This window comes from Chironomus tepperi, unplaced genomic scaffold, assembly GCF_022539635.2.
Source record: "Chironomus tepperi strain 1889 unplaced genomic scaffold, CSIRO-AGI_Ctep_v1 contig_196, whole genome shotgun sequence".
NCBI classification, from domain to species: Eukaryota; Metazoa; Arthropoda; class Insecta; order Diptera; family Chironomidae; genus Chironomus; species Chironomus tepperi.
Genome location: NW_027226318.1, coordinates 1316315 through 1343499, shown reverse-complemented (window position 1 = coordinate 1343499; position 27185 = coordinate 1316315). Strand labels below are relative to the sequence as shown.

The 27185-nt window shown below is 32.3% G+C and overlaps 3 protein-coding genes across 8 annotated transcripts in view; 2 read left to right on the top strand and 1 right to left on the bottom strand.

The window, feature by feature from the left end:
* The first annotated feature begins 312 nt into the window (after positions 1–312).
* On the top strand, positions 313–6476 carry LOC139089888 (GATA zinc finger domain-containing protein 14). Of its 3 annotated transcripts, none has more exons than XM_070639522.1 (8): positions 314–1114; positions 1662–1942; positions 2100–2338; positions 2882–3135; positions 3535–3675; positions 3800–3969; positions 4248–4693; positions 4997–6474. In XM_070639522.1, exons 1-8 carry the CDS (start codon positions 1066–1068, stop codon positions 5316–5318), a joined length of 1902 nt encoding a protein of 633 aa, XP_070495623.1. In that variant the 5' UTR covers positions 314–1065; the 3' UTR covers positions 5319–6474. The 3 variants fall into 3 exon arrangements, with proteins under 3 accessions (XP_070495625.1, XP_070495623.1, XP_070495626.1); XM_070639525.1 differs by having other exon boundaries at positions 5113–5296; XM_070639524.1 differs by lacking the exon at positions 3535–3675 and having other exon boundaries at positions 313–1114; positions 4997–6476.
* Positions 6477–6972: 496 nt separating this feature from the next.
* hiw (MYC binding protein highwire) overlaps positions 6973–27185 on the bottom strand; it is a 32097-nt gene continuing 11884 nt past the window's right edge. Inside the window, exons 9-15 of the mRNA XM_070639560.1 lie at positions 11728–14936; positions 11545–11664; positions 10571–11475; positions 10008–10502; positions 7741–9624; positions 7570–7671; positions 6973–7507 (exon numbers count right to left, since the gene is read on the bottom strand). Coding sequence (XP_070495661.1) covers positions 7226–7507; positions 7570–7671; positions 7741–9624; positions 10008–10502; positions 10571–11475; positions 11545–11664; positions 11728–14936 — 6997 coding nt within the window. The 3' untranslated portion in view covers positions 6973–7225. The remainder of the gene's footprint in view (positions 7508–7569; positions 7672–7740; positions 9625–10007; positions 10503–10570; positions 11476–11544; positions 11665–11727; positions 14937–27185) is intronic.
* be (ben) lies at positions 17368–26955 on the top strand. Of its 4 annotated transcripts, none has more exons than XM_070639562.1 (6): positions 17368–17427; positions 21616–22151; positions 23783–24418; positions 24569–24672; positions 24738–26083; positions 26154–26955. In XM_070639562.1, exons 2-6 carry the CDS (start codon positions 21975–21977, stop codon positions 26480–26482), a joined length of 2592 nt encoding a protein of 863 aa, XP_070495663.1. In that variant the 5' UTR covers positions 17368–17427; positions 21616–21974; the 3' UTR covers positions 26483–26955. The 4 variants fall into 4 exon arrangements, with proteins under 4 accessions (XP_070495663.1, XP_070495664.1, XP_070495662.1 ...); XM_070639563.1 differs by having other exon boundaries at positions 17378–17744; XM_070639561.1 differs by having other exon boundaries at positions 17378–17816.

The window sequence follows — 27185 nt, the reverse complement described above, 5'->3', positions numbered from 1 at the left end:
TTTGAATTTTCTTTCTTCTTTAACGGTCAAAATATTTTTAAAAAATTTCAGCTGCCGCACAGCCGAATGGAAAATACAGAATATTTGTGTAACGGAATTTCTACTGTGATCTCACTGATTCTCTGGTCTTGAACCGCAGATATGCTTCATATCGTTCAATATTGATGTTAATAAATCTTAGCAATCGTTTAATTAAATTAACAACACGTAATTGTTGATAAAAGTTGGAAAAACAAAGGAAGTTAATTTTAACGGTTTTCAAAAATTTAAAATCCAAGTAAGTGATGCATTCCCAACATTTTTTCCTTAATCCTCAAACTGTTTATTTCATTAGTTCAACATTAGTTTTTAAACTATCGCGCATTCAACATAGTTTTTGAAATTTTAATCTTACATATCGAGAGGCTAGATATTAAGCTATATGCGGGTGTTGTTAGTTAATTAAAGTGTATTAATTGTGCATAATAAAATTGAGAAAAGAATTATCTTGCTGATTAAAATTTGCATAATATTTTTTTCCAATACTGAAATTCATTAAAAAAATATATATATAAGAAAATCAGAGCTGGAAATGTATAATTGAGTGTGTGAACCAAACAAACAAGTTCAAACTCATGAGAAAAAAGCAAGTCGTAAAATAGAAAGAATGTCTCGCAAATACCTTGGAGAGAAATGAAGATTTTAACTCGTTCTCTGTGAATTTCATTAATAATTCCATTCCTTCCGCTGTTGATGTGTTATAACATTATTTTCTTATTATTGCATTAATTACAACCTTTTAGAGAGTTCATACATTATCTCATGAATAAAAAAGATATAAATATATTAAAAAAACTGTGAAGTGAAACATCAGAATATGTAATAAAGCAATAATATAATACAGAAAATCATTGGTGCCTGTCATAAAGTAATTCGAAAATTGCTGTGACAAAAAAAAAGAGAACATAAAAAGAATACACAAGAAGCGACAAGAAAGAGACAAACACAAGAAGATAAGTGATAGACAAGCAATTATTCGGTTAATCTTCCCAACTATTAACGCTGAACTTAAATATAGCTGAGAAAATGAGTACAAATAACAGCAATAATGAAAACAACGAAAAATCAATTAATGGTAAGTAAAGTGATCGCACACTTAACAACTACGGAAGAATCAAATCCAATTAGTCACATATATTTATGTGTTAATTTAAAATACAATGTTTTTAAATTTTCGTGTGATAATATCATACTTATGTATATGCTCAAAAAAGAAATCATCATGTCTAACTACGCAAAAAATAAAATAAGATTTAATAACAATAAGAAAAGAAGTGAAAACGGTGGCCTTAACAAGGCCTTTATTGCATAACAATGTCTCTATTAGCGGTGAATTTCGAATTAATTCGATTAAACACGTCTTGTTAGGAATGTAAACAGGAGCGACAACTCATGTAGAAAGAGAATACCAATGAGTCATGCTTACATTTCATTATTTCCTCAACTTACCTCTCCCTAAGCATAGAAACAATAATATTTTGGTGTCTGTCCAAAAAGTCTATGCCTGAACAACAAAATACCTGAGGAAATATCTGTATAGACGCAGGAAAGGCGTAAAAAATAGATAAGAACATTCTTATCTAATGTGTGACTATTTTCTTCTATTTTCTCTCAACAAATAGATAACTTATCATCATCAGTGCCCAAAGTAACCAACACAAATGCAACGAGTCGTAAGAAAGTCACGAAAAAGCCTTCAAGAAATGGCCAACAACCAAATTTGAATTCAAGTTATGAGCATCATCTAGAGAAGTGGCTTGAAAACGCATCGAAAATGAACTTCGATTATAATAATTTTGACGGTAACTGGCCTTTAATGAATTCAAGTAGTGGTGCAACGAACCGTAAAGGTAACCACCTACAGTATAGTTCAGCTGATCCCATTTCGTTACCACCGCACATAGTAAGTTCTGTTTTTTGTTGTTGTTTTAATGAATAATTTATGGCATCTCGCTTAATTCGGCAATAATTTACTGGTTGGGAAATTAAATTGTTAATTTCACTGTTTAATGGACAGCTGCGTGAACTATAAAGTCTCTTTTTATTCATTATTATTACAGAATTTGGATTCAAGTCCGTCCATATCTGCCTTTATGAATTTCAATACACAATTCCGACAACAATATCCACATCTGATACAACGTCAACAATCTGCCTCGCCAATAAGCAATGATCCGCTCACATCACTCAGTACACAGCCTGATTTCTATAGTCTTCCAACATTTGGCTCAACAAAAATCGACAAAATTCCGTCCACCGATCAAGAAAAGCTCAATGATGTCATTAATCAATCAAAACGGTAAAGAAGAATGTTTCTACCTTAAAAAAAAGTGAAACTATTTATATTGTTGTGCTGTTGCAAAGTGCTGTTTGCATAACACGACAAGAAACAATAAGCAATGAAATTTTGTATGTATTTTATTAAGGCATAGACATCCAAAATTGTAGAATTTAATTGCAGACTATGCAATGACTTTAAAATAAAAAAGTCGAAAAATCTTGCATCCATACATAGCCGATTGATATCGTGCAATACACGACTTCTTTCCTATGTTTTTCAGTTTATGGCTTGTCTGAAATCAATCATAATAACAGATTGGAAAATTGACTCATAATGTTTATAGCGGCTATTCTCCTTTCTCTCAATTTACTTACAATATTTTTCCATTTGCCATAATGTGTAATCGAAAAATGAATCTCTGCACGCAATGTGCTCACGAAAAATGCCATTTCATTGCTGAATGTGCCTTGCTTCTTTACTCAATAATTCTCGTGCTAATCAAATTTTATTTTATTTAATTTTATTTCTCTTTTATAACTCAACACACAAAAAAACTTTCAGTTTTAATGATTTACTGATCGACGACACACCTCATAGTAATATGAATAGCACACGTCCAAATGAATCTAGTGCGGAAGATGAATTAGATGAGGAAGGACAAACGGATGAGGACAATGATAAACAACAGAAATTAGAAAATGGTGCAAGCAGCAATGACTTAAACAATCGAAATATATTCCGTACATTACTCAAGCAAATTCACCTTTTACACGAAACAAATTCCAAATTATTCCGTAGTTTACATGAGACAAAAGGTATGTGGGTGATTTTTCATAATATTTAAGTTTTTTGTGTGAGTTTTACATCCAAAAAGTATTTGTCCCGAGCGACACATGACAGTATTCATCACTTAAATATGTGAAAACTGTTTCTGTCAGTCAATTTTAGTCAGTGCCGCTCGGGATCACTTCTTGTGTATTTGATTGTGAAGTATTCTCTGATTTTTGCGTTACCGTTGCTGAATACTATTAGTTTCTTTGTAGAAAAGTGGCAAATTAGTTGTGTGTTTATTTCCCCCAAGTCTCTCTTTGTATGTGCAGTTTCGCAAAAAATTAATTTAAAATTCATTTTTTATGATTGTTTCTTAATCTTAATATACCTAATATTAAAATAATTCGCCTTGAAATGATATAAGAAATCCATTTGTATATTAGTTGAAATGGAAGCACTAAAATATTCACCAAGTTGGAATTTGAGACACCGTAGAGATAGCGTGAGTGGCTTGAGTGTTCATAGTCAACCATTTGGTTATGCTGCTGGAATCGCAAGTCCAGCACCCACATATCATTCGCAAGGTAATTATTAATTGCTTTTTCTTTTGATATCTATTTGGATAACAGACAATTGCGACATGCAGCAATGAATGTAGACAATTATTTCTTTGACATTTCTACTCCTTCATTTCCTCAATTTCATTAGGTGGAAATTACACGCCTGGCATCGTTACTGACTTAATTCGCGAGGTACGAGATGCTGGAAGAGTTCGAGATGAGTCGCTAATGAATCGTGTGAAAGCCTTAATTGAAGAAAAGTCATGGTCGCATAATGAGACAAACATGAGAGTATTGCGTGAGCTCGAAGAAGTAAAAGTAAGAAAAATTAAGATGACAAAAATATCATTTCTTTCTTGACATTTCTGTAATGCGAAAATTTCACTCAAAACAGACAGTTTTGTTTATTTTGAGTCATGCTGTTTGTTCACAAGACTATTTTTGTGTCTGCTGTATTTAAAATTCCTTTTTGTAAACTGTCTAATTAAATTTAAAAATTTAGAGTTCAAAAATCTCGTTAAAGTTCAAAAATTTCAAAACTAAAATAACCGTTAAAAATTTAAATTTAAAATGACCGTTATGTTTTTCCTTTTAAGGTTCATTTGCACAATGTAAAATTAGAACGACAGACAACGAATGAAAGACTTTTAAAGCTGGAGGACGAAGTGAGAACGATAAAAGCATTCCTAGGTGTAAACAATAATCCATTCCAACAATACTCACATTTTACAACACCGCCAAATAATTCCAATCTTGCCATTCATGATCAAACGAAACGAAATAGCAATTTGAGTTTAAATTATGGTGTAATTAATAGTACAGGTGATAATTTCCAATTTGATGACCAGCCATCAAATTTCCATCAACATCGACATCCATCACAATCACCGCCAAAACGACACGAGACATCATTGAATGAAAATGATGAAGATTCATTTGATAAATCGCACGTAATTCAGTTAGAAAAGGACACGCTTAAGTTGAGACGAGATTTGCAAGATGCACTTGCAGGAAAGAAGCACGCTGAGAGTAGAATTATAGCGTATGTATAGTTACTCATCATCATTCTATTATTTATTTTTGGTATAAATGTAGTCATACTAACTTTATCACCATTATCTCTTCTTTTTTTCATTCTACTTCCCCGTACACTTCGTCTCTTCCCGGACGATTAATTGGGTTGTTCCTCATTGAATTATTATTTACTTTTTTTTTGTTGGTCATGCCACAACACATTAAATTAACAAACATTGGTGAATTGTATAACAAAAAACAAAACAATATTAATGTAATGCTTATAATATCCCATGGCTTGTATCCTTGATTCAATACCCTTTGAATGTAGTCTAGAACATGTGGTAACATCATTAAAATCTCCATCCCAGCAAACTAACACAAATCATCATCCCACAACAAAAAATAATACCAATAATAGTGCTAATAAAAATTCATTGCAATCAGAATTTCATCAGCCTCAACAGCACCAACTTCAGATCCAAATAAATGGTGGTGATGTCAAACGAAAAATTAGCACCATTGAGCATTCTCAGCCTAAAAATGGAAGTGTAACGACAACGCAAACAGTTACTAAATTATTGTCTCCACCAAAAGGTGTAAAAGCATCGCAAGTTACATTGTCGACATCAGGACCTATTACAGATCTTTGAGAATTACGGAAATTTCATGTTATTAATAAAAGTGCCATTTCACATAACTTTTCTTAATGAAAAAACTATTTCTAAAACAAAAAAGATTAACAACTATTTTTTATATAACTCGCATTATTAGGACCTGTAAAGAGTTTATTTATATACTAGATACTGAAAATAATAATAGACATAATGATGACGAGCTTACTTTACTCAGCAATAATAATGATAGTTTACCTACTGATTTGTGGATTGAGAAATTTGAAAAGATGAGATTCTTTTATTGATAAACTTGTGAAGCTGTTACTGAGCATTTTTAGGATCAATCAATTTTTTTCGTCAAATTGGCATTCAAAAATTAACTTTTTTTAAAATTTTGAACTTTAACGGACTTAAAAAATTCAAAACTGAACGTTTTCCAACAATTTGAATTTTAACGATTTTTGAAAATTCAAAATTTATCACATTCAATTTGAATTTTTAGTACAACGGATTTTTTAAAAATGAGATTTTGTTATTTAATACTCAAAGTTAAATTAAAAATTATCACAAATCACTGGTCCAAAGTGAATGAATAAGCACTTTATATTTGTTGAAAAGCCAATCAAAATTTCAACAAAAAACAAAATTGATTCCAACAGAAATTATGTGTTGTACACTATATTCAGAATAAATTATAGTTTTTCTCAATGCTATTGATGATATCGTCTGTATTGTACCTATCTATGCTGTCATTGAATGATCCAAAAATGGAATCAGCTTATTGAAGACATTTTTAGATATATATTTTTATTGTGAGCAACATAAATCATACCATAAGCAGCCTATGGATGTGAAATAATACTTTTTTCCATTTCAAGTTTCTCATTCCAAAGAAATTATAACATTTTTAAAATTGTCACATAATTATTAATAATTAAAATATTTATTAACTATGCATTATTTAATATAAAAATCTATATATTTTTGACTAATTAAGACTTAGTGCCTTTTGCTTAGACTATGTAAATAACGATGTTATAATAACATAACTTAGCAAATTAATGAAACGAAAATAAAGAAAATATATCCAACAAAAAAAATTTCTCTAGTCTCTAATATAAATATCGACGACCTTCAGTTCCGCAGCTGTCATATTTCATGACATTGCCAATAATACTGAAAAATAAATTACAGGAAGGAAGTTCTCAAAGCATTTTTGCTTACTTTTCGATTATTTTTTTTTCTTTTCATGTTTATTGATCATTTTTTTATTGGAAAACAGTTTTCAACAAATAAAGTCTGAATAATTAAAGTTCTTTTGCTATCAATTTCATTTTTATAGTATCAAATTGAGTCTTATAACAGCAAAGAGAGTTTTTTTTTATTTATTTTTTTTGGTAAACAAAAGAATTATTTCCTCATTAAATTCAATTTAAATTATCATTTCTTATCTAAGTAATTCAATATCAAATACATTCAATTAATTAATAAAGTATAAATAAATAACAGAACTTAAGTGTTTTGAACATCACAAAAAAAATAAACGACTAGAATTAAAATTGCCACAAAACCGTTAAGAAAATTTTATAAAATTCCAAAACCGTCCAATTTTCGAGGTGTTTGTAAGGTTTTTGAACTTAAAGTTCAAATTTATTTTAACGAACTTTTTGGATTCAAAAAAGTCGTTAAAATAATTTCAAAACCACACAATTACCATAAAACATTTGTAAGGTTTTCAAAAATTTAAAATATCTTCCTAGCGTCTTTTCAAATTAATTTTCCTTTCACCTAATTAAAAATAATTGCATCGAAATAATACTTCATCTTTGGAGATCATCATTGACTAGACAAATAAATAAACTTAAAAAGAAACACATTTCTCTCATCACCTACACCACATACATAAAATGAAAAAAATTTTAATTTAAAGAAATCTCTTCCGCTCAAAAAGTGTGAAAATTCCTACAGATTCCACAACCTAATGCAAACTCCTCGCCCGTTGGCGGATGTACAATATGTAGAGGACATTCATCGCCCATCAATTGAGATGCTTTTGGACCAGCTGGGCATTTTGGAAGTTTAATTTTCGGAATGTTTGTGAGTCGTTGGAAATCATCGTGGCAGGTATCACAAAAGTGCGTCGTACCAAAGCAAAAGAAGACAGCAACTGAACAGCAATATCGGCACTTATACTCCAAAAAATCCATACCATGTTTGGGGCACATCTGTAATGAATGCATAGATGTTAAAGGTGAAATCTATGAAAAATTGAATTGCTTTATCTTACCTGAGCTTTCGCAATGTCAGAGCAACCGCCACACACAAGCTCCTCGGGATTGAAATTTTCACCCAATTCAACGTCACAACGTGCTTCACCTCCATAATATGCCTATTTTTAAAATTATAATGTATTGTTATATTATAAAAGACTTTTCAATCTGATTCCAGTTACAGTTACCTTTTGGCATTTACAGCATACATAATAAGCATATCGTTCCATCGCATATGTTGCCAAGTTTTTCTGATCGTCAATCATTTCTTTATCAATTCCTTCATATTTCAATCTCATAATAGCCTTCCTCTTTACATCTTCTTTTAATGCATTTATTGGTTCCAATAAGTCTTTAAGTGACTCATGATAAATGTCATTTTTACATATTGGACATTGTGAAAAGGCGAAACTAATACGTGCACCGTGCCAACGCTTTTGGAGTATTGTACGTGAACAATGATAATGGAATACATGACCGCATAACATTTGGATTGAAGGTGCGCAAGATAAAGCTTCAGTGAAACAAATCATACACATATCATCACCATCTTGTGTTAACTTTGGTTTCTTTGGATCATAGCTTGATGCCGATTGACATTTTTGGTGTAGGCATGGCAGACAATTGTTTTCATTTATAATGCCACCGCAAAAGTGACCGCATGCATGAATTTTTGAGCATGCATTTGCTGAATATTCTTGACATTGCTGTTCAACGCAGACATTACCGACCGCCAATAAACCTGAATTGCCATATACGCCACAAAAACGACACCGTCCGATTGCATTTTGTGTATCGCATATGATTATGTTGTGGCCGTCTCTAAACTCAATTATACCTTTTAATGTTTTACTGTCAGCAAGTCCCAGAAGCCAAAAGAGTTTAATTCGTCCACAACTTTCGTGCAGTTCCACTTTAATCGATTCCTCTTCTTCCTTACAAACTGTTCGATGATGTGACCAAGTCTTTCGGTTAAGATGAAGGAATCGATCACAATCACAGCATAAAGTTCCACATTCCGTGCATTCAATGACTGCATTTGTTACACTATCGTCATGGTTAATGCACAATGGTCGTTTATCGCCTGACTTACTCCATTGTCCTGATGATAATTTCATGACATGATCTTCATTGAGGACACACAAGCTTGCTAGTGCCAACCATATTGTTGGTGTCTTTAAACACGTTTCAGGCTGTCGATGGAAATCATCAAGATGTGCAAGATTAATGATGCATTCAGCTACTGCTGTCTTTGTGACATTCGACCATTTCTCTGATAATTTCCCATTAATCATGTCCTTTATGAGACAAATTATATTTTCAGCTAATTTTGTTGATGCAGTTCCACACAAGAACCATCGCTTTCTTGGATCTTCTCTATAGCTCACTGCATTCCTGTCAACAGAATCACAATCACGTGAAGAATTTGACATATTCGATGCAATGTCAGTTCCACCACTGATTTGATGTTGATATGGTGGAATAAGCCGTTGTGTTGCAACTGATTGAGATGATGCAGGCATGATATAGTCACATAACTTTACTGTAAGATTCTTATTACTCAATGGATTTGAACCATTCTTAAATTTCACTTGGATCTGCAATGATTTTGCAATAATGGCAAGTAGGATGTCAATGATTCCCATATTAAATGGTGGATTTAATTGTTTTGGATTCTGTAAAAGGCCTGTGATGTCTTTGTGTGGATTATACTGTATTTCTAAGATGCTACATAAGGTTTCTGGTGATATTTCGGGTAAAATTCTTCTTAAAAGTAAAGTAACTTGCCGTTGAACTCTCTCACTTCCGGTATGTAATAAAATTAATAAATCTTTAATTAAATCAATTTGATGTGATAGATATGCTCGACCAACGGAACTGCCTGATAACGCAGACACCATACTCAACATTTCGAAACAGTAAACGTCATTTGATTTAGGCATAATTGCTTCACTTGTACTCATTGTACTTTTAAATGTCATACTTGAACTGATTGTATTGACGTGATATTCCCATTCCTCACGCGATTTCTGTGTCTCTTTTTGAATTGAATGCACAATGTGAACAATAATCTGTATGGGAAAATGCATAATTATGGATTATTAAAATGTAAGAAATTTTCACATTTTTCTTCTCTTTGGGGTTGATCATTAATGACGTACAGCATTTATATACTCAACTCGACCTTATGGAGCGACACCAGCAAGAATCAATTTCAGAATTGCTAGCAACCATTAGTATGTTAACGGTTTTTTAGAATTTGAATTTTTCAACGGTTGGTAAAAATTTAAATTGAAAAAAAGCAACGCTTTATTTTTTTTAATGGTATCACCACCTATGCCCCAGGAGTTCTTACTAGAGTATATCCTAGTAGATACTCAAAAGTACATCTTCAACAATCCGACGTCATTTGCTGATCATTCCCAAAAATAATTAAAAGAGTCAAAGAACTCACCTGCTTCTGCAAATGTGTTAGTTTACTACGACTGAACAATATACCGACCATATGTTCTCTCAAATCAAGTGAGTCACCGCCTGGTGAATCAATATGAGATTCAACCATTGATGCTGCAAAGTTTTGATTACTCGACGGCCTCTCTGGATTAATAATCAATTTGCCAAAAACTTGATTCGTTAAAACACGAAAGACGCGCAGTGTCTCAAGCTCACAATATTTTTGTTGGATATGATGAGCATTCGTTTGTTTTTTCATCATGGATATAGCATCTTGATTGACCTTTGCATCATTTGAATATCCAAGTAATTTGATTTGACGTATACGAATGTTATTTTCGACGCCGCGCAGTTCAATACGAAAGTGTGTATTGGATTCATCTTTAATGAGAACTGAATACCAAGTGCCAATATTTGATTCTGTTTCTATAGTCTCTAATAAATTAAGCTCGCCAAGTGATGCACCACTATAGATAGTGAAGCTTGTTATTTTATGCTGTAAATTGAGGAAATTATTATGTCTTTATGGCTGACTATAAATAACAATCAAGTAAATTGACTTACTGCTAAATCCCTGCAATTATCTATATGAATGTTGATTGATTTACAAACGTAATGAGGTTTTATCATTGATATTTCAATTATTTTTGGCTTATTGCGATCTTCGTCATCACTTTCCCAGAATGTCTCTGTGGAATTGTCAGTTAATGCACCAACCATAGCTTGTCGTGATGATATTATAAACTCAAATACATCAGTTATGTCGACATTATTATAGACAATGACTTTATCTTTGGATGTTCTTACATGACTCTCATTCAATTGATTCTCATTAGTCTCTGCAGCTATTGCCGTTGAATATAGCAGATTCTCTTCATTAAATTCTTCACTCTTTGATAATATCTTGGATATATTACCAAAGACATGCGAATTATGTAGAAATTGATGATCACTTGGACGAAATTTAATGCCAAAGCATTGAATTGCCAATCGTTGTAGAGCAGATCCCGATGGTAATGCAAGAGTAATGTCGGCAATGCTTTGTAATAGCATATGAAGATTTTGCGATAGCATATTTTGTATCCGATCATCAACATTCGAAATGGCAACGGGATGATCGTAACTAACATCAGATTCTTCCAACTTTAGGATATTCTCATTATCATTTTTCGTCTGTACTAATGATGAGATAAACCACCACATGATGTCATGTACACACATTGTCTGTGTGACAGTTCTCAGTAGCCAGTTTAATGCCTGCAATCCGTAAACACTACATATGGCTTTTCGCAGATTTTTTCTTAGTAAATAACGAAGCTTATCAAGATCATGCTTCTCGAATATAAAGCTGATTGTCGGGCGACTTAAAAATGAAAATTCCTTTGTTGGCTCTTCCGTATTTTGGTGTTGAACGATGTCGTAGAATGCATTATCGGTGAATTTTTTCAGTTCCAATGCACTTTCCATTTCTGTGGATTGAAAAGAGAAAATTATTACATTTTTGGATATACTTTGTATTTTTATTGGTTGTGACTTACTTTCTATATCATGAGACGATGAGACTTCGCTGAATCCCTTAAGTGTTGGATTAAGAATATGATCAGGAACTAATTTCTTCAGATTCTTTGATGGGAAGTTCAATAAACTTGCTTCATTTGCTGTAATTACAATTTAATCATTAAACCGATCAAAGTAATCAATGAGAAAAGCAAAAAACTCACCTGAATCACATAAGCAAGCCTTCTTCCTTCTCATGATTACACGATTCTCATTATTTTGATGAACTTGATTTCCACCGGCAATGCATTCATGATTTGACGTGTCTTTCTCAATTGGATTCATTGAATAGATTCCCCAGCCTTGAATCATTGAGAAGCTACGATGGAATTTACTCTCATGATTAACGACATTATTATCTTGTGCATTATTTTGCTGATGATGTCCAGTCATCATATTTGGATCATAAAAATTCTTTTCATTATCTAGACTGAACACATTATACGATTCGGATTCGCTGAGTTTTGCATTAAGCATTTCAAGGCATGTGATACTTTCCGGTGGTGTCCACAAAAGATCCGGAACTGTTTCATTTGTTCCATTAATGCCATTGTTTGGAAATTTCTTAGTAAAATAATTTGTAATTGAACCTTGTTTTTGTAGCGATGCACGTCTTAAATTCTCATCAGCACCGACATTTGACGACAGACGATGATTAAAGTTGCTCGTATTTGGTTGAATTACAAAGTCAGCACTGCTGTGCCTTATATTCGTCTTATTTTTCATTGGCATCAAATTATTTCCAGCTGATTTATTCAACAGACCACCGTTGTGAGAATTCAGGTCCAACAAAAACAATGCGTTGTCTTTCATTGTATCAAAGAACTCCATGCTCATATTTGAGTTCATTTTTGACTTTTTTGTGCCAAATGTTGCAGTCGTTAATGACGGATTAATGTTTGTTGTTACAGTTGTTACGACTGTCGGGGGCTGAATGAATTTTGGTTCATTAGCCCGGGCAAGTAATGCCTCATTGACATTGAGACTCTTTTTGTTTGGTACCAAATATTTATCATGACATGCTTCACACATAAGATACCAGCTCGTTGCACCGACACCTTCTTCGCCACACTGACCCGCCCAGCCTTCACAATAGACTCCATTTGAATTATAGCCTCGACCTCGTGCTGATTCACCACAGCCTGGATGATTTGCTTTCAAGTGTTGCGTGAAGGCATTCTGCTGATATGGATTTTGTTGATTTCCTGGATTTATATCAGCATCACATAATTCACACCAAACTGTATTATCAGCACCGCCACTAGCTGCACCAATAGCTGTATTTCCTTCCTCGGCAAACTTCTTTGTCTTCAACTTATTCTTTTGGAATTCAACCTCATTGACATCATTTGGATTATTGATTGCTGCTGCACTTGCTGTTGTCATCTTTGGCATTGTATTTGTTACTTCTTTACTTTCTTTCTCACTTGTCAGCTTGCTTACAAAACCTTGAAAATCTTTATTCAATTCATCCCATACAAATACCAAACATTTTAATGCAGGCGGACATCCATGCACACCACCGAATTCATCACTTGCATTCATGTCACTATGTTTCCCACGTTGCTTACGATAATGTACACAACAGTAGCCACTTTTTTTCAATGCCTCCAAAGTTGAAGGTCGCGCATTTAAATAGTTACTTGTATTAGTTATTTCCACTGAATGCCTTTGTTGAATTTTTTCCTCCTTCGTGAGAGTCTCATGATGCTTTTGTTCATAAAATGTTTGATCCATTGCATGTATGTTATTCTTTGGTATTGATGGATGAAATTTGAGGAATGATGCACATGCAATTGCATCATGTACTAAGCCTTCATGCCATAAGAATGCAGCAAATATTGCACGAATTGTTTCCGCAACAGATGGTGATAATGCCTGCTTCGGTGTATTAATTTCCTCGTACTCTAAATTCTTCATATTCTTATTAACATTCTGATCACAATGGAATGGATTGGTATTTTTGAATGCTAATGTCTGACTCTCTGTCATTTTCGTAATTTTATTTGTTGGTATGAAATTGTCCTGTACTGGTGACAAGATATTGATGTCATTTGACAATTTATCAGCAACATTATTCGTATTAAGGTTCTTTAAATCCAATGTATTATTGTTATAAACTTCTGGTATTGATCCAATTCTCTTCCTTATAGTAGCCGTTGTGTCACTAATCGAGTCACGTTTAAACCATTTTTGAAAAGCTTGTAATTTATTAGCACCTCCTTCCACAACGCCAGCAATCACGTCTGTCAAATTTGATTGATTAGTCTTTTCAACATTTGCCTCAACAATAGCATCTTCAAATGTTGGCGGCTTCTCATCTTCATCATCAAGTTTTGCATCCTCAAAATTACTACTTGTGACCTGTAAGTCACTTGATTCTTCCAAGCTATAATATTCACTGTCATCAAAGAATTTTACATTATTCATGTCATCCGTTGGATTTGTGGATTCGCTGTTGGATTCAATAAGTGAAAACAATAGTCGTTTATCGAAATGTTTATTGTAGGATAAACACCATGCTTCAGACGGATACCATGTCGATGAACAATACTTTCTTATTGAATCTGTTGATAATTTCACCCAAATTCCATCTCCGTTTTCAAGCTCATCAATAAACGAAATGACATCATTAACCTTTATGACACCGATAACATCAGCTTGTAGTGTCGGATGTAAACGTATTCGCAAGCCAGATGTATATTCAGCATAATATTTACGATATTTATATTGCGGTTGAATTTTCTTCAATGCATGCTCTTTCACTGGCGGAGGAACATTGGCATTAACAACTGTCACGTTGTAATTTTCATTAACATGAATGCCGTCAATTATGATATTAATGACATAATTCCCAGCTGTTTCTGGTGTCCACATTACTGTATATGTTTGATCACCCGAGTCTTTTGCTGTCATTAAATCTGATGTCTTATTTTGTACTGGCGTATACATTCTTAGTTCCTCAAATGAATATTGTGCATATGCTTTCATTGCTGTTATTGATTTTAAGCAAATTTTCTCTTTCTCTTTGATCACGGGCTCATAACTAACCTTTCCCAAAGGCATATGCATATTTTGTTCTTTACACATCTTACTGTATCGCTTCTCATTCGAGAAATTTGAACTTAATGCAACTTTCAATTGAATTTTAATGTTTGGAACATAAACAATTTCTCCATATTGATCACGGGTCTCAATTTGGAATTTTGTTGGCCACCCGCTCTGTATTGGATCTTGAAATAATTTCAATTCACAACGGTTCGGATCAAGACGTGATTCAGGCTGTATCCATGATGCGAGTCTTCCACCCGCTGAATCTGGCGCCACAAAAACAAAATCCTTCAAAAACTGCTTCTCATGTGATTGCTCGCTACTGTAAAAAGAATTATTTAAATAAATAAAAGAGAAAAATGAAAAGTTGAATTAGATGTTTATTAATTTATGAACATTATCATAAATCAACAATGCTCAAAAAGTGTGTATCTTTCCTCTATTCATTAATCAATGAAATTTTCTCTCTCTTCTGTCTCTTCTTTTCTTTATTCTCACTCGAGCTGAAACGGGCTTGTTCGTATATTGAGTAACATTCAAAAAGAAGATCCAGTAAGCATTGCATTTGTGATTGGCAAGTAGGAGTTAGTAATTAGGATCAATTCGTTTGAAAAATTATGATTACTGTTCAGAATATCTCAACTGTCACTTAATATTCAAATTTTATTTGCAAAAACAATTAGTTGATTACCCCTTTTTGAGTTGTTAATCCCCTTCATATAAATATTCAGTGTGTTTTTGATCAGTGAAAAATAAACATCATTGTTATTAAATTAAATCGGTAAGTAAGTTCTTTATCTCCTCAACAGTTACTTAATATCAGTACAAGCCCACAAACAATTCAAAATTATTATTTCGACTAAACCGTGCATGACTTTTTTAAGAAATGAGATTTCTTGTTACCCTCTTGAAATTTAATTTCATTACTGACTGATACTCCAGTCAAATATTTACTATTTTTACATAAAAAGCCATTATCTCTACATACTGAGTGCATGAATGAAATGAGACACAATAAAGTCATGTTTCTAAGCTTCAAAATACTAAAATATGTGCATTCTTGGCTGTATTCACTCTCGAGAATCTCTTCCCTACTCGATATTTTGACACGATTTATAAGTTTGAACATCGTCAACGTTTTCGTTTGGCAATGAAGGAAAGAGCACAAATTAACACTGATGAATGAGACTAAACGATCGTATATGCAGCGTGAGATTATTAATGCATAGAGACAGAGAAGAAATTGTGTTAAACAAACATAATAAAATATTTAGGGATGACTAAATAAATCTCTCAATTTCATTGATTGTTTTTGTAATATTTGATCTGCAATAAACACAGACATAAATGTGTGAACTATAGAACCTTGGATGAGGAAGGGACTTTTTGTTTAAATTGAGTATTTTAGCGAGAATTTGGAATTGTTTACTTTTCCAAAATATTCATGTGCTGATTTTAGTGTGATTTCTTGGAATTGATTTAGCAACTTTGTGTTTTAGACTGAGATCTCTGACATCACAGTGAATGTGATGTGTGGGATAGGTTTAATTTTTAAGATTAAGAAGCTTGTTATGTAGTTGGTTTTGAGTATCAAGCTCTGAAAACATAGAGCTGATCTTTTGTTAATGATTCGACAAAGTACCCAAATTAGTGATCACAACGTCCTTTTGAAGATAAACAGGTAGTAAAATCTTTAAAGGTAGAGTGACCTAATATTAGTCAGATATTTAAGAAAGTGTTAGAAAAATCTAATTTGGTAACATATAGATCCATCGGGATCTTGATTGGAATATGTTAAAATGTTGCTGTTTCGGTTGCTTAATACCAAGGGACAACCGCTTAGAATAGGTTCGCCGGTTTAACTATAAGTTGGTAAACATGATAACCTTCATAGACTCATAGGGTCTAGAGGAATTCGGTAAGAGTTAACTCGAATTCGATTGAAAAAGACCTAAACCGACTTGAATTCTAGCTCTAGTTGTAAGTATACTCTTCGTCTGACAACCTAGTGGACAACATTTAAAAATATATAGCCGATAGGGAATGCAGATGCAAGACATATTTTTAGTAATAAAACTTAACAGTAAACCTAAAAGCTAGCTTGAACTCTTCGAAGAAACTCAAATCATTGTAGCCTAAAATTAACATATTCCATTCAACCCAGTTGACAGTCATTTCATCACCAAATCACTTAATATTCATTTCTCAACCAATAATTCCCTTCATCTTCAATGCCAAACTCCAAAGTTCCACAAAAACAAAACCGAATTTCCGTCCCTTTAAGCATTTAAATCAATAAATTAAATTATCCTTATCTTAACTATTCTTTTAAGACCAAACAAGTTAAATTCTTTATGTTTATTTCTTCCCTTTTAATATTTATTCACAGTCGGTTCTCTCTCAGTTAAACACAAAAAAGGTCTTTCTCAGATGATTTTCCTCATTCTGGTTTCTCAAAAAAAAACAACAAAATTACACTTTGTAACAGACCATACAATAACACCACGATTACATTCATGAAAGATCATTTTCAATGCCAGTATACACAAAAAATCATGTTATATTTATGAACGATAAGTGTGCATACACATAAATAGTTTTGGTAAAAGGCTCATAGCCGCATCGCATCACAACTACAATACACGATAAATGTGTACATGTAGATATATATACATTTACAGAAAATCTGTTCCATACCAATAAACGTCAGTGTGTACACAAAAACCAGCAGCATTAAGTTGTGAGAGAGAAATTCAGCTTTCAGTAGTGATTCAACTTGTCAACGATCAACAGTTCCGAGCAAAATAACGATCGTAAATTTTTTACTTTTTCTTTCCTTTAATTTTTTTTGTTTCTTATTTTTCGATACGTTAAGTGTGAAAGCAGCAGATAGAGACGAAAAATTTTTCTTTTTAATATTAAAATAGAGACATTCTTAGCTGCTGTTCACAAAGAGCCGCAAATATAATCTAAATAAATTATAAATACGTATTCGAGACCGGAGACGCGTCGAGTTATACTTCTTTTTATAAATAATTCTCATGCAATTTTCTTCTTCACATATGTCTATGATGATCTAGCCATATGAGTCAGTAGAGATTATCAGCACATAAGTGAATATTATATTTTTGTGAGTGTCTTAATTGATGTGTGATAAAATAAATAAATAAATGATATACAAAGGAAAAGAAAATTAGTCATAGTAAGTGATAAAAAGCAGTGAATCGATAGTCATACATGCACGTATAGTATGAGCGATCGGAATGGAATAACAGAAATAATATTTTAAAAAGTTTCAAGTGCATTGCATTGCAATTTAATGCATATTTATTCCTCTATCTCATTTCCACACCTCTTTTATGGATGAGGAGTTCTTTTTTTCCATTCAAATTAAAATCGAGAAAGTACAAAAGAACGGATGGAGTGGCTGACAAGAGAGAAAGATATATACAGTGAGGGCATATAATATAACATAAACAAAAAATGAAAGAAGCATTATAAAGACACGACGAAAAGAGAAAAGAAGAAGAGTATAGCGACAAGTTGAAACCGATGGACAAGTGTAGAAACTGTCTGCATCTTTGTTGTTGTAATTAAATAATATTTCTATTCCATATCGTTTTAACTGCGTATAATAGATACATTACACTCGCTTTATATTTGCATAACTCGATTTTAAGTTGTACTACTGTGTCGTGTTTCTCATTATTATGTTAAGCAGATGAGGAAAAAGTTTTGTGTATTGAAAATGACTTGGGCGTTTCAAAGCCATATACCGTGAGTGTATGTGCTTTTAATATGCAATGACGAACGTCACTAATTACTTCAATCAATTTTGATCTTCGAAAAAAAAGAACGATTCAGTGTCGTTGAGTTTGCCAATAGAAATTTTTCTCATTTGTTGTTGTTCTGTGAAATGTTCACTGAATCTTTTCGATGAAATAGATTATCTTGGTAATTTAGATCTAAAGCATCATTAATAACAGTTGTTCTTTGTTTCACATTAGTTAGAATCATTCTGGATCTTGATAATTTAGTCTTGAATCTTGATTTTCTGATTCTTTGTTTTGATTTTAGAAATTTCTCATTAGTTTGAAATATTTCAACAAAACCGCATGTTTTTGACTATTCTCCAACTTATCCTCAATTTTTAGCAGTTCCTTTCCCAATTTCATGATAATTACTCAAAGAATTATTCCTTTTGAATACTTAATTTCAAATTATTTCAATTTTTCCTTTCTCAGGTTAAACAAAAACTGTTTCTGGATCTTTGTTGTTGTTTTCAATAAATCCATCTTCTTTCCAAACAGGATCTAAATTTCTGAATTCGAAAAACTTGAATCATTATAAATCTGAAGATATTCTTCGTAACAGACATAAACCTGAGTCAAAATTCCTTGTAAATCACTCGTAAAAAGCAAAATTCCATGTAAATCACTCGTGAAAATCAGAATTCCATTAGATCACCCAATCCTCAATAAATTCAGCGATGAGAAGAGAAAAATGTCTTGCATTGACATGTTTCGTTTTGCGCTTAATTGCGCAATTAATTAAACATCAGCTGGAAGTATACACACAGGAATAAGTATTTCATAACAATAATAATGAAAACCAGTTCTCAATACTCTTAAGTGGGAAAGAAAAATGCACGTTAGAGATATTTGTGTGAAACCAATACAATCAATCTTCACAAAAAAAATAGAGAAACAAAAAAAGAATGCCCTATTAATTGTTATATGTGGTCGGTCGGTCGGTTATCTCCATATACTTTCTTATGTGTATTCTTGCTTCCAATTTCATTCAGTTCTTTCTTTTTGTCAATCAATACAGTACAGTAAGCACTCTTCCTTTAAATGGTATTTATTTTTTGTGATGTGAGACACATAAGAATTTAGTTGGGGCTTCACATTAATATATGGCAAGAATAATAAAACAAAAAGTATCAAGCAGCTACAGGAAATAAACGTTTTTTAAAAAAGCGCATACGATAATCGTCGTATGGAAATTGTGTTGATGTGAAATGACTCAAGAAAAATGTGAAAAGTTCATTGTTATGCATTAATTTAATTTTTTTACGAATTACGTGACTGATTAAATGTTGAGCAATAAGCTGATTCGATGTGCATAAGTGATTAAAAACTCTTAAAAAATTATTTAACAACATGTGACCATAAAAAATTATTTGATTGAACCTTGTGATATGAAATGTTAATGCTGAGTGTCTAAATATATCAAAATTGTGTACACGCATGGATACTTAAAGAGGATTTATAAGGGAATCAATAAAAATCGATGTTAAACTTTCTAAAAACAATTGAATTTAAAAGGATCAAGTTTAAATTACTTAAGTATCTCACCAGTAAGCACATTAGCTACGACACAGTAGATCTATTGTTTAAACACCATTCTCACCCTTGAGAACAAGTCATAATAATTAAAATGCATTGGCAAAGACATGAAAACTTGTAATAGTAGAACATTCATTTATTCATGACGCTATGCAGTCTACACAGTAAGCGATAATGCAATGCAAGCAAATCATAGCATATGTTTGTAGTTTAAACACTTGCAGGCACAAACATTACATTTGATGACCTTATGGACGAGAGATTTTATTATCAGAATGAAAGTCATGCTTCTGAGAAGTACAATGAGGCTAGTTGTCCCCTGTAGAGGGGCTGTCAATTGACAATAAGATCTATTATTGAGTTTAGAGATAATTTTTGGTCTAAATTGCATGCAAAATTGGAAGGGATGAATATTGTGACTTAAAAACTGGTCTTTTGTTTTTGGTTAAATTCTTGGAATTCAAATTTTGAAAGTTTAGGGTGCGAAATTGTTGAAAATGTTCAAAAACCAAGATAACTTAGATTTATACAGACAGAATAAAGAACATGCTTACTTTGACTACAAATCACATCAACTTAACATATTTCCAACATAACAAACTTCAAAAAATGTCAAAATCATTTAAATTCTAGTTCTATGTCATAAATCCCAAACTCAAAATGACAACTGAACTCAAAACGGAAGCAAAGATTATCGAAAATCAATTAATGTACCCCAAAAATAGTCTTACTTAATCTCAAAGTCAACCACAAAATCCGCTATCAAAATTCCATTCCTCATTCAATTCCCATTCGACAAAAATTTTCCAATCTACAATTGTTCCTTCATTAGAATATTCCTACCCATATGAATTTTTATTTCATTGCTATCACATATAATGCCTCGTTTTTTTCGGTAGAAATTAACAACAAATAAAGTGAACTCGCGCGACTTGACAATAATAATAAAAAAACTTATTTTTTGTTTGTGAGAATGCATAGCATAGCTCACAGGGAGTTGTTCGCTAATGATGTCTGTTATTTATTGGGTGGTAGTGGGTAGTGACTTCCTATCATGACAATTAGAGTCGACTTAGCTCCCTTTGTTGTGACTTCATTAACCTCAATTCACAATGATCTAGATTGAAAACAATTAGGCATCGACCTAACTCTTAGTAGGTTAGATAGTTGTTATTCCGTGGAAAACTGACACATAGAGCATGAGTTCGAATCTCAACATGAGAAATGTGAACAAATGAGTTGTTCGGATGCTGCTATTACCTTCAGATCAAAGTTAGAGTGCAGTAGCATAGCAAACTCTTTCCGAAATACCACAATTCGGTTGATCGATTCAAATTCCGACACCAGGTCGGTGTGACTCCGGCATGGTTCTAAATTTAAACCGAATTCAGTACCAATACATAAGTAGTCACGTAAGCCTAGGTTTGGATTTCTGATCGATTACCCAATTTGTGCTATTCAGGCTCATTTGTCAAAATATTAGTCATTAGAAAACGTACACCCCTAAATAAACATCATTAATGAACAACCCCCCAGTAACTATAAAAATTGAAGTGAAAAGAAATTTATAAAAGGAAATAAGAAATGAAAGAAGAATTAAATGGGTAGTAATAACACACAAGAGGAATTAAAATATCCAATAAATTTTTTCAGAGTTGAAATAACAAGACATACAATTAGACGGTGGAAATTAGAGATATAAATTAAATCATATAAGAAGCAACAGAATACTGTGTATCGATGTGATACGTTTATGTACATTAAGAAGCAAAGGGATTGAAAGACGAGAATTATATTTTGAGTGAAAGAAATAAGAAATTCGAAACGATATAGACGTCTTTAAAAATGTGAAATGTGTTACTATTTCGGCATCTAAAATAAACAATTTGGAGAAGAAGAAGAAGTGAAGTGAAGGCAGAAAGAGTTTTTCCTTCTGTAGTAAAAAAGAAAAACATAAGCATAAGTGGCATCAAAGAACAAAAGAAATGAGAAACAAATGAAATTCCATAATAATGTGCATAACGAGAAAAATCTCATTCTGTTTGCTCGTCTTTATACAAATAACGTTGCTGTTAAATGCATCTAAGGCAGCGGCAGCAGATCCAAGAGTTGATATTTGCACATCATTATGTCGATGTGGAAATGAAACTGGCATCGAGAAAATTCACTGTGATTTTATTGAAGATAAGGTGAGTCATATAGCTCTTATCACTAAGTTATTTTTGTGCTTGCTGCTTCTTTTTAAAGTCAACATCTGAGCGCATACATTTATGGCCTTTTTATTTATTTTTATTATATATATTTTTTATCGCAAAAAACATTTTTGTTCGCATTTTTTACTTCCCACATTCGTTCATTAATATTAGAGTACAATTTGCGAGCGAACATGTGCCGATTGGAATGAATGCAGGGGTCTGCGAAAATTAGAAACATTTATCTTGTGTAGAATTTTTTTATTAATTTATTTATCCATATTTGCAACTAATTGCTTTTTGTGATCGTTACTTATCAGGTTGTAAATTTAATTTGATAAATGCACAACTGTATGGTCTTTAAAATTGGATGTTCTCATTCCAACACTTTATTTTCACAAATTTATCTAATTATTTCTTAGTAAAGTGATTCATCGAAATGATAAGCATAAACTTAAATTTGTTTATCAGGCGATTATGATAATTGCATAACAGGAAAAATTAAGTTACGATTAAAATTTGCAAGTGTATTGCATGATTCAGCCGTGCTTGATGTTATAAATTAAAATTATTTGATTGCTATTGAAATATTGAGCATGACAAATGGTTACTATGATTTAATTTCAAGGATTTTGAAGTGATCAATTCAAGGTTGTCATGTTGATGCCTGCATTGGATGATGTTATCTATGTATCTAGTTATGATATTTATCTTGTTACCTATGTATGTTCTTTAAGAGATTCTATACTTATGAAACAACTACTCCCGAACTAAAGATATTAGACCCAACCGGCATAATCGAGTGAACTGCATTTTTCGCCATAATAATGGGTAGTTGTCACGGTTTCGAGTCACAGTGCAATCTTTCCGATAATAAGGATACACAGTGGTGCACCTAGTGATCATGTTATGTTGTTCAAGAAGCAAATTCCTGGATGATTTCCTAAGTTCATCCAGATCCAGTGAATAAATTTTATTCTAAATTTTACGATACTGTCTAAACTTTCTGAACATAGTATTGCAGTGCATTCTACTGCTTGATTACTCACTCACTATCCCCTAGGCATTAATATATGCCTGAGAAACTTTAACTTCAACTCTACCTAAATTCAGAATACATCAAAGTACCGTTGCAAAAATATATAAAAGCAACCACTGAATTCAGTCAATAAACTCGAATTCCCACTCAATCTACTTATTTAAATATTCATCCATACAGCAATCGAAAATGAGAAAATATTTCATTAAAATCAGAACTATAAAATAATTTTGAAATACATCCAGAACTGCATTAAAAAATACACTTGAAAATATTATTTATTTACATCCAGCGAGAAGATTTTTCATGCTCAATTGAAAATTAAAATTAAATGCCCTTTTGGCTATTTACTGTATCATCTAGATTCTCCATTACACACAATAAACTGCAATTGAGACAACAGTATAACTATTTTTATTCTTTTCTAATTGAATATTAAATTCAATTAAATCATTTTACTTTAATAAATGTATGGCTCATATTTTGAAGTACTGTATATTTTTTAAAGCGGCACCAATTGGCTTTAAATAAATTGAAAGATCTCGTCTAGCTATCGTTTTGAATAATTGATATTTAAATTCTTTTGCAGGAATACAAACTTGATGATAGGCTGATACTGCCATTAAGAGCCAATGGTATCAACATATCGCTTGGCGATAATTCAAAGCTTGAAGTTCGTGAAGGATTTTTCAGCAGTCGAAATAATGTCAATTCCTTATCAGTTCAGGGCATTAAGAGTGATTTTAAAAACAGCAATAATCAAGTGGTGCTTTCGAGACATTCACTAGTTGGAATCAAAGGAACTCTTCCAGAAATTAGCTTTAAAAATATTAAGCGTGTTACGCTGCTTGAAAAGTCATTAGATGATGTATTAGAGATAGTTTTATTTGTGGAAAGTATTTGGAAGGTGACAGTTGAAACGGAAGTGTTTGGCTCGACGTCATACAATGCCACGTTCAATGACATCGCTGACTTGAACCTTAAAGAAGGTTTTCTTAAAACAACGGTAGTCGAGAACAAAAATAGAGTATTTAATCTATTCATCAATCGATGTCATATATCTGAATTGTTGCCGATGTATGGAGCTTATTTGACAGAATTAAGAATTGAAAATTCCGATATTGAATCAATAAAATCAAAGGCATTTGCAATGAATGAAATTGATTCACTTGTGATGAATAATGTCAAGATTCAATCAATCGAGAAAAATATCTTTCGCGAAGGGGTAAGTCAAATAAATTTACTTTCTGCTGATGTCTATTGTATAATCAAAAGACTTGCATACAGGGGGAAATCAACTTCATGTAAAATTTAGTTGATTTCCCCTGTAGCAGTAAACATTCAGTTTAAATTAATAATTTTTAATACTTTCCAGACAATCCTTCGCAATTTGGCTGTGACAAACTGTAAAATAGGCAAAATTGAGTCAAAAGCAATTCACACAATAGGAACAACTTCCTTTACTTTTGAGAAAAACTTGTAAGTATCAAATTTGTTGACAATTTCAAATCCAAAATCATTTAACATAATTTTTCATTCCACAGAGTTCAAGATATAATTGAGGAAGACTCAATAGAATTTATCGGTGCAATTGTTTACATTGCACACAATACAATCAACAAAATGGGATCAAATTGGCTGAAATCAGTCGATCTAAACAATATAACAGTCATGAACAATACATTTGGAATGTTTGATAGTATGATTCTTGATGGTAGCTCTAATGTGACATGTTTATTTTATCACAATAAGTTTACAACAGTTGAGGAAGATAGCTTTAAAAGAATTAGTAGTAAATGTCTGTACAAGCAGATAATATTTCATGATAATTGCAATTGCAAATTTCCACAATGGCTACAAGGGCGATTTGATGAGTCTTTTGTGAGCTTAAAGGATTTAGAATCAGAAAGTTTTTGTACATTAAGAAGCAATGATGAACTTTTGAAATGCTTAAATGGAGAGACAATCAAATACGAGCATTATTATGATGAAAAGTGCAGCAAGTCAAATAAAGGCAAAAGATTTAATTGTAAAAAGGTGAAAGTTGAAAAAATCGATGCCAAGTTTGTGGACCCAGTGATAATCACAGATGAAATTGATTGGATGGAATATGTGAACATATATACAATTATTTGTGTGGCCTTAATCATTATACTGCCCTGTTTTGCTTGTTTTGTTTTCACTAAGCAAAAGCCAAGACGTGACGAAAATTACAACACAAGTAATAACTTCCAACATAATCATCATCAAACAGACTTATTGCATTTAAATCAATCCGAGGGACCACCATCATACGAGGCATCGTTGCGCTCAACAAAGTCATTTTCAAATCATGATCGCATAATCATAAAACAAACGTTAGACATAATGAAACAAAAGCAACCGGAAGATAAATATGAGATGGTGAACAACAATACTCAACGACTCCTACATGAGCATCTTAATGAATACGAGAAAGTCAAAATAATTGGAGATCTGGTGCAAACAATCGGTGAATGTGAAAATTGTGGAGAAGATTTTGTTGCATTTACAGACATACTTTATAAGCATCTTGCACCAGTAACAACAACGACATTAAGAAATGCAACTGTATCAAGTATACAACAACAAAATCAGCAACCTATTATAATTGACGATCTTTATTCAGAACCCGTCCTACCTCAAACATCAAGTTCAACACCGTCCGCAACCAGAGGGTATTCGAAACAGCATTCAGAGCATATTTATGCAGAGCCAACAATGTTAACACAACAACAGACAATGATGCCACTTTTGTTAGCAAATAATTACTCAAATCCATTAGATAGTAATTCAAGTGTCAATAACAACAATGTTTATTCGGAGCCTATTATACATGATGTGGCAGCTGTAAACTCGACACCTTCATTAGGTGAGAAAAAGAAACTTTTACTTAAACATTTTCACTTACAAAATTTTCTTTTGTTTAAACTTTCAATTAGGCTCATTCAAACCGTTGGTAGCAACTCCCTATGCAATTAGTCAAACAATTGATCAACCGTCCACATCGAAAAATCTTCCAGATATTATCAATCGAATGGAAGCTGGTCCAAGTAATGCACAACAACAAATCAATCGTATTACAAGATCTCCAAATACAAATCGAAAAATACCCGAATATACAGTGCCATCAACATCACATAAAGTGCCAGTACGAGTGACACAAGATAATATTGAGGATTGGAGTGACGAATCAATGGAAAATTCAACTAGTTCGAATCATTCTGGCGGATCAAATGCAACAGTTAAAATCGATGAATTGTTAGAATGAACATGCATAAGTTCATTGACATTTTTTATGTAATTTTATTGTATTGTACATACCAAAATAGAAAGTGCTTCAAAAAAAAAATTTATTTCCGGGCAATTTTTTTTCCCTTGGAAATATGTCGAGTTACATTAGTAACATATTGTGTTATTTTGCATATATATACACATGAACTTTTTTAGACAAAACGAGAATTAAAATTGGAAAGACTGTACGATAATCGCTAAAAAAAGAGGTTCATTAGACGTGATTTATAGAAAAAAGAACTATTATTTCTATTCTTAAAAAGGAAAGGAAATTTAAATTAATTAACAGCTGCAAGAGATCATCAAAAAAGATAAATACAATAAAAAGAATTTCTTTTCAAGTCTCTTTTTTTGTTGTATATAACCAATTCAATTTTCAAATAAAATATAAAACGCATTGTGTGAAGGAATCGTAAACAAAACCTGCTGTAAACTATTTTTTCATTGATTTTTAATAAAAAAGAAAATGTTCTCAAATTCTAATGAAAAATTTATAGAAACTTTTGTTTTTCTTTTCAATCATCCATTGCAGTGGTGGACAACCATTGTTTTGAGCGGCACACTTCGGTGCAGGAGCGTAGTCAGATAATTGTACTAAGAGAGACTCGACCGAAAATTTCAAAATTTAAAAGAACGTTGCAAAATAAACGGTTTTTCAAATTTTCAGAGAGTTCTGTGCC

What these genes read in the sequence shown, in the direction of transcription:
- LOC139089888 (XM_070639522.1), top strand. Translation starts at nt 1,066, where the DNA reads ATGAGTACAAATAACAGCAATAATGAAAACAACGAAAAATCAATTAAT. An exon ending in ACCCACATATCATTCGCAAG is followed by an intron (nt 3,676 to 3,799) that starts GTAATTATTAAT and finishes CAATTTCATTAG; the next exon opens with GTGGAAATTACACGCCTGGC. An exon ending in GCTGAGAGTAGAATTATAGC is followed by an intron (nt 4,694 to 4,996) that starts GTATGTATAGTT and finishes CTTTGAATGTAG; the next exon opens with TCTAGAACATGTGGTAACAT.
- be (XM_070639562.1), top strand. Translation starts at nt 21,975, where the DNA reads ATGTGCATAACGAGAAAAATCTCATTCTGTTTGCTCGTCTTTATACAA. An exon ending in TTTACTTTTGAGAAAAACTT is followed by an intron (nt 24,673 to 24,737) that starts GTAAGTATCAAA and finishes TTCATTCCACAG; the next exon opens with AGTTCAAGATATAATTGAGG. An exon ending in AAACTCGACACCTTCATTAG is followed by an intron (nt 26,084 to 26,153) that starts GTGAGAAAAAGA and finishes ACTTTCAATTAG; the next exon opens with GCTCATTCAAACCGTTGGTA.